The sequence below is a fragment of the Bidens hawaiensis genome, unplaced genomic scaffold (assembly GCF_021521415.1).
Source record: "Bidens hawaiensis isolate Kalapana, Puna unplaced genomic scaffold, B.hawaiensis_p1.1 tig00005873_1, whole genome shotgun sequence".
Taxonomy (NCBI): domain Eukaryota; kingdom Viridiplantae; phylum Streptophyta; class Magnoliopsida; order Asterales; family Asteraceae; genus Bidens; species Bidens hawaiensis.
In genome coordinates, this window is record NW_027491386.1 from 93336 (window position 1) to 99599 (window position 6264).

The window sequence follows — 6264 nt, forward strand, 5'->3', positions numbered from 1 at the left end:
GGTGGCCGGCGATCGGAATCGAACAGGTTGACGTTGGTGGTCGGAGTGCCCGCTCATCGTGATTAAATAAGACGGTTGTTGAACAAAAATATATTCTTTCTTTAACCATGTTTTGTGATTTAAATGAGATGCTGGGTTTTATTTTGATTCGAGACTCAAAACTTTAAGAAAATTCACTTTCTTTTTTGGGTTGACAATAATATAATATCCATAAATAATGGTCAGATCGTATAACTAATATGCATGGGCTTAATAATAGAAATTTGTCAAATATAATAATTCCTAATTTTAATTCCCAAATATAATATAAAATCTATACACAATCCTACCCTTATGTGTTTTATTGAATCTAATAGTATAGATTTCTTCCTACACTTCTTAGGAAAAATTGACTTCTTTTTCTAACTTTGCTCTCTCTCTCTCTCTCTCTCTCTCTCTCTCTCTATATATATATATATATATATATATATATATATATATATATATATATATATAAAGGATATTTTGAGAACCTTGTTGAGTTTTAAGAACTTAGGAACTTCATTCTTAACCACACATTTAATTAAATAGATTAAATTATGTGGTTGAGATTAAATCAGATTAAAAAATTAAAGTAGCAGAGAGAATAAAGATGTAAGTGATTACACTAATATTTATGTCTGTTTCACATATGTAAAAAGTCAACTCGATGCGTAAAAATTCTGTAATTTTTTTACGTATATGTAACCTATATATATTACGTATGTGTAAAAAAATTCAAAAAAAAATTATTATGTTGAGTTCTTTCGAGTTTTTAAAACTCAAAGTGGTTCTCATTTAAAACCTCCCCAATATATATATATATATATATATATATATATATATATATATATATATATATATATATATATATATTGTGTTACAACACCACTATACCCCTAACACAAAAATCCCCATTTCCTAATTGGGCGCCACATGCCAAAAATCGCCCATTTTGTAGCTCCTTCATTACGTTTCATGGAGAAAAAAGATGAAGTGGGAGTGTGGGACCCACAAGTTTAAAAAAGCCACATAAGCATGCTAAATCGTTAAAAAAATATCACATCAGTAAGAAAACTAACAGAGTTAAAGTCCCGTTAATTTGATAGTGTAAGAAGAAAATAAGATGAAAGTTAAAAATGATGTCAAACATTTTCTCAATTGTGAGCGTGCTCGACATAAAATTTGGGATTTTTTAAATTCAAATAACCCTTTTAGATACAATTTACATTTTATAAATAAAAGTGAAATAAAAATAACAAATATATAAAAAAAATATTTAAATAAGGCCCACCTATGTTTAGTGGATCATCTTCAGCCTCTCGACACATGATTGTCACATAAGCGTCACCCACCTCTAATGTTTGACGTAACACATGTTACATGTATGCTAGAATACAATAAAAATCCACTTTAATTGAAAAAACTCTAAAAAGTCATTCTAAATAACAAATTTTTAATTAAAGTGAGTATGCTTGACATAAAATTTGGACACACTCACACATATTTTTAGTTATAAGTGTGCCCGTCATAAAATTTAGGATTATTTAAAATCCAAAAACCCTTTTAAATACAAATATATAAAAAGGATATTTAAATGAGGCCCACCTATGTTCTATGTTTAGTGGATCATCTTCAGCCTCCCGGCCCATGATTGTCACGTAAGCTTCACCCAGGCACCCACTTCTAGAGATGCACACAGAAACCGGTTAATAACCGGTCCAATTCTAATCGGTTACTAACGGATCCTAACCGTCGGTTAGTAACCGGTTAATATTATTGATTTCAAAACCGGTTACTAACCGGTTAACCGATTTTTTTATTATTTTATTAAAAACCGGTTAATAACCGACTGGTTAACCGATTTTCTTTTTTTATTAATTTTTCAAAACCGGTTAGTACCCGACCCGATTAACCGGTCTAACCGGTTATTTCCCGCCAAAAAAACCTGTTAGGAAATTAACCAGTTAACCGATTTGTGCACCTCTTCCCACCTCTCTAATGTTTGGCGTAACACATAATATATGTATGTTAGAATAAAATAAAAATCCACTTAAATTGAGAAAACTCTAAAAATCATTCTCAATCACATATTTTTAACTAAAGTTTGAATCTTGTAGTTCGCAATTAAAGTTAATAAAAAAAATGTAAAAGTAAAGTTGCATTTTCTCTCATGAAAAATATGTTTAAAAGGTAAAAAATGTAAAAAAAAAATCCGAAACATTTTTTTTTTTTTGATTTTTTGTAAGGTAAAAAATGTAAAAAAAATCCGAAACATTTTTTTTTTTGATATTTTGTATTAAATGTAAAAACACATATTACATATGTAAAAAAAAAATGTTATATAGAGTTTTCACGGGTTTTCTCAACTCAAATGAGTTTTCATTCTATGCATTGCCTAACACATGTGGACGATCGTCCAACATGTTATTTATATTAGCTACAAAGCTAAATCGCAGCTTATGCTCTTTCATGCTTATGCTTTCCGGCATGACTTACCTACTGCGTACATGCTATCAAGGATGAAAAACATGACGCCCATGAATAACGGATGTTCATAACAAGTTAAAAAGGTTCTAGAATTATTTCATCAAATTACTTTGTTAAAATAAATAACAAATTATAGTTCTTTTTTCACAAAAATAACTTATTTACTATGGAATATGGATCATTGTCTTTGGAATTCCAAGGTTTCAACAAGACTCGACTTGAAGATCTTAATCTTTTTGGTATCTGATTTAGTTATACCATGCGATATAGATCATTTATGATCATGAAGGGTCCTACGTGGTAGGCAATGAGGAGAATGAGGGAAAGGGAACACCGCGCCCCCCTCCCCATGATGGAGAATGACGGGGTGTCGTTGGGGTGGTCATGCGGGTCCTTTGACCCCTCATCCAATCAAGTTTTTTGTTTTTGTTTTTTCCTTTTTCATTTTATTTCTTTTTGTTATTAAATAAAACGGAATAGTGGAAAATAAGGTATAATATGGTAAGACTGAATGATAGAGAAAAGGCTAAATTGACACTGATGTGATACAAACAAGACAAAAGATAAGAATGATGAAAATGAATCATATCACATGGTCTTAGAGGTATTCTTTGGGTTTCGCATTTGTCGGGTGGATGATTAAGGTTTTAATCTTTTATGTTATAGGAATTCTTACCGTTTAGAAATAAGATTCTGGTTAATCAAAGGTCATTTTGTTTCGGGTAATATGCCGAATATGACCTAATCACACATCTGTCCTATATTCCAGGCAGCAGCCACATCGCACATTAGCATAAATTTATGTGATTTAACTCATTATGTTACACTTCCTTTTTCCAATATTCTACTTGAAAAAAATAGACATGATTACATAAACATACAACTTATACAATAATCGCAATACACATTGACAATGAATACTTAGAATCTGCTGTGATTTTTCTTCCAGAATTTAGGCATCCTCGGTTCAAAATCCGGTGCCCGCTGGTACACTAACGATGCCGTGGAGATTAAGATCCCGGCAGTTAGAGCCCATATCACATACACCTTATTATTCGTTTCAAAATCAAAGTAATGAAGCACATATCTGTCTCCTTGAAATTCTCTCTCCTCCTCCCGCCTGTTTTCGTCCTGAATCAACAAAATCCCATCATTAAGCACACAGCGCGGTCATCGAGTTGAATGTCGTCACGAAAAGTATATCATTACAAATTATTTAAATTTTTTTTAAAAAAGACACCAACTCAGGAGGTTGTATTTTTAGTGCATGTGGTTTGGTCACTTTCATCCACTTTATTTCTTCGCCCCTGATTAAACTAGTGTTTTTCAATACCAAATAAAAAGTATAATTCCTTATGATCTTCCAGATACAAAATTGTTTGTAAAATATCAACCTGATTCGGATTGACCTTTTAATCACTTTTTTTCCTCTTTTTCATAGAATAGAACACTTCATAAACTAGGGGTGTTCAACTGTTTTCGGACTAATCGGGGGATTCAGAGTATTCGAACAATATACATAATTATAAAAAGAGCAACTAAGACACACAAAACTGGTTTACTCTAAAAATAAAATGGATGAAAGTGACGAAACCACAGGGACGAAAATGGTAGTTTAATTTGTTTGTTAGTAAGGGCATATTAGTCGTTCACATTAGATTAAACTGAATATTCTTACTGGTGTTAGTGAGTTGGACCGAGATAACAAAAGAACGAAACCACAGCGTACATATATAGGGAAACAAAAAATAATAATGCATGAAAGTGGCGAAAATGACTAATAAATCACATGGACAAAAATGACAGTTTACTCCTTCGAAAATAAAGTTACTTAGGAGGTTGCTTGTGCGTTTTGGACAACTTTCATCCCATTTGGCCCATATACATTTATAAACTTTTGAACTCTTTTTACACACTGGCATGTTTGTGATAAAAACATAATCCAATATGCAGTCCAATGATTAATAAGGTTGAGAAATAAAGAAAACGAACCTTCAGAAACATTTCAAAAGGAGCATAGAATATGGATTCTACTTCTTCACTGTTTAGAACCGGATTGAATGCTTGTTTATTCCATAGTATACCGAGCACTGGAACCACAGTAACATTCTCCTGCCATCACAATCAAATAGTCAATCGTTTCCATTAAACACAAGAAAGATGTAATATCAGCTTTGGCCCGTTAACCGACATGCCAATTTTTTCACAAAGAAGTAACCTTAACCGTTTGTTCAAGGCTCGCCCACCAGAACGTGTAATATCTTAAAAAGGATATATTTTCATTGATTCAAAAGGATAATAATGAAGTACACAACACAAAATGTTTGGCACTTGACAATTTTAAGCACAATGGTACATTAATAGTATGATAAATGCCGATGCCTATGTAAATTGGAAGTTATCTAAAGTGTAAGCATATAAAGAAAGTTCTACTTTAACACTCCTAAATATAACACCTAAATTATCTTTAACTAAAATTGTAATTACTAATTAGGGTATAAATTTCAAAATCTTTTGGATACGCAAAAGGGCTAATTTCATGTCTAATATATTAGAACTAGTGATGTGAAAGAAACTGAAAAAACGGATCCGAAACCAAAAAAACCGAACCGAAACAAACACCGACGGTTTGGTTTTACGTATTTGTAAAAACTGAATTTACGATTTGCTTTTGGTTTTCTGTGCAACATAAAACGGAAAAACTGAATTTATAGATTTTCATTTCTTTTATTTTTCATTTTAAGCAATTTATAAGTATTTAATTTAATAAATATGTAACTCAATTATTTTAGTTAAAATATATAGTAATCAAATCAGTTATTAATTACCAAAATGATTTACGCCCAAATTCATTCGAACCGAACCAAACATATTCAAAAATTCATTAAACCGAAGTTTCAGTTTTTGGTTCGGTTTTGGCCCAAAACCAGCCAAAACCAACCCAAACGGAACCGTGCACACCCCTGATTAGAACAAAGTTTCACCTTGGTTACAAATGGTTCAAGAACAGTAACAACATCCACAAGAGACGGATCCAAACCGATCTCCTCCTCGGCCTCCCTCAGCGCGGTCCGAATATCATCCGCATCCCCTTCATCGGTTCTACCTCCCGGTAAAGAAACATGCCCTGCAAAACAAACCCATTTCAATTTTCAACCTCATTCAGGCATTTCATCAAACACCTTGAATGCACTAGTATGCCAACTGCTTTCAGGCATTTTATCGAACACCTGGAGTGCACGAATGTGTTTACCGGAGTATGACGAGAGTTTGGATGATCGTTTGGTTAAAATAACATAGATTTGATTGGCTTCTTCGAATAGACAAATGAGAACTGCAGATCGGTTGGGTCTTTTGGAGGGTTCGGATTTGTGAGGTTGTGGGCAAATGGAGTTTGATTGACGAAGTCTTTGAGACATGTCTAGTAGTTTGTGCGATCTTGAAGGGTTATTGGAATCCATGAGACCAAAGATTCCTCAGTTGATGCTTGCTCCCAATGTTTTATTAGTTAATTTAGGTTCGGTTCGGTTCGGTTCGGTTACGGGCTTAACCATACGAGTTTTGGGTTATGAAAAATTGCTTTACAAACTCATAACCGAATGGTTGGTTAACTGTTGGTTATGGTTCGGTTAATTATCCGAGCCGTTTTTTTTCTTCTTGAAAATGGTTTGGCTATGGTGTTTCAAGTTCAACAAGTTTTGAAGTTGAGATACGTTGGTTACAAGATTGGTTATAGTGTTCCAAACTATGAGATAC

General features: G+C 32.8%; 1 protein-coding gene across 1 annotated transcript; it reads right to left on the reverse strand.

Annotated features, from left to right (window-relative positions):
* Window positions 1–3383: 3383 nt before the first annotated feature.
* On the reverse strand, window positions 3384–5969 carry LOC143630967 (nudix hydrolase 15, mitochondrial-like). The gene is made up of 4 exons (XM_077099845.1): window positions 5762–5969; window positions 5493–5635; window positions 4501–4620; window positions 3384–3639 (listed from the first exon to the last, which is right to left on the reverse strand). The coding sequence occupies exons 1-4, from the start codon at window positions 5967–5969 to the stop codon at window positions 3430–3432; spliced, it is 681 nt and encodes a 226-aa protein (XP_076955960.1). The 3' UTR covers window positions 3384–3429.
* Between the last annotated feature and the right edge of the window lie 295 nt (window positions 5970–6264).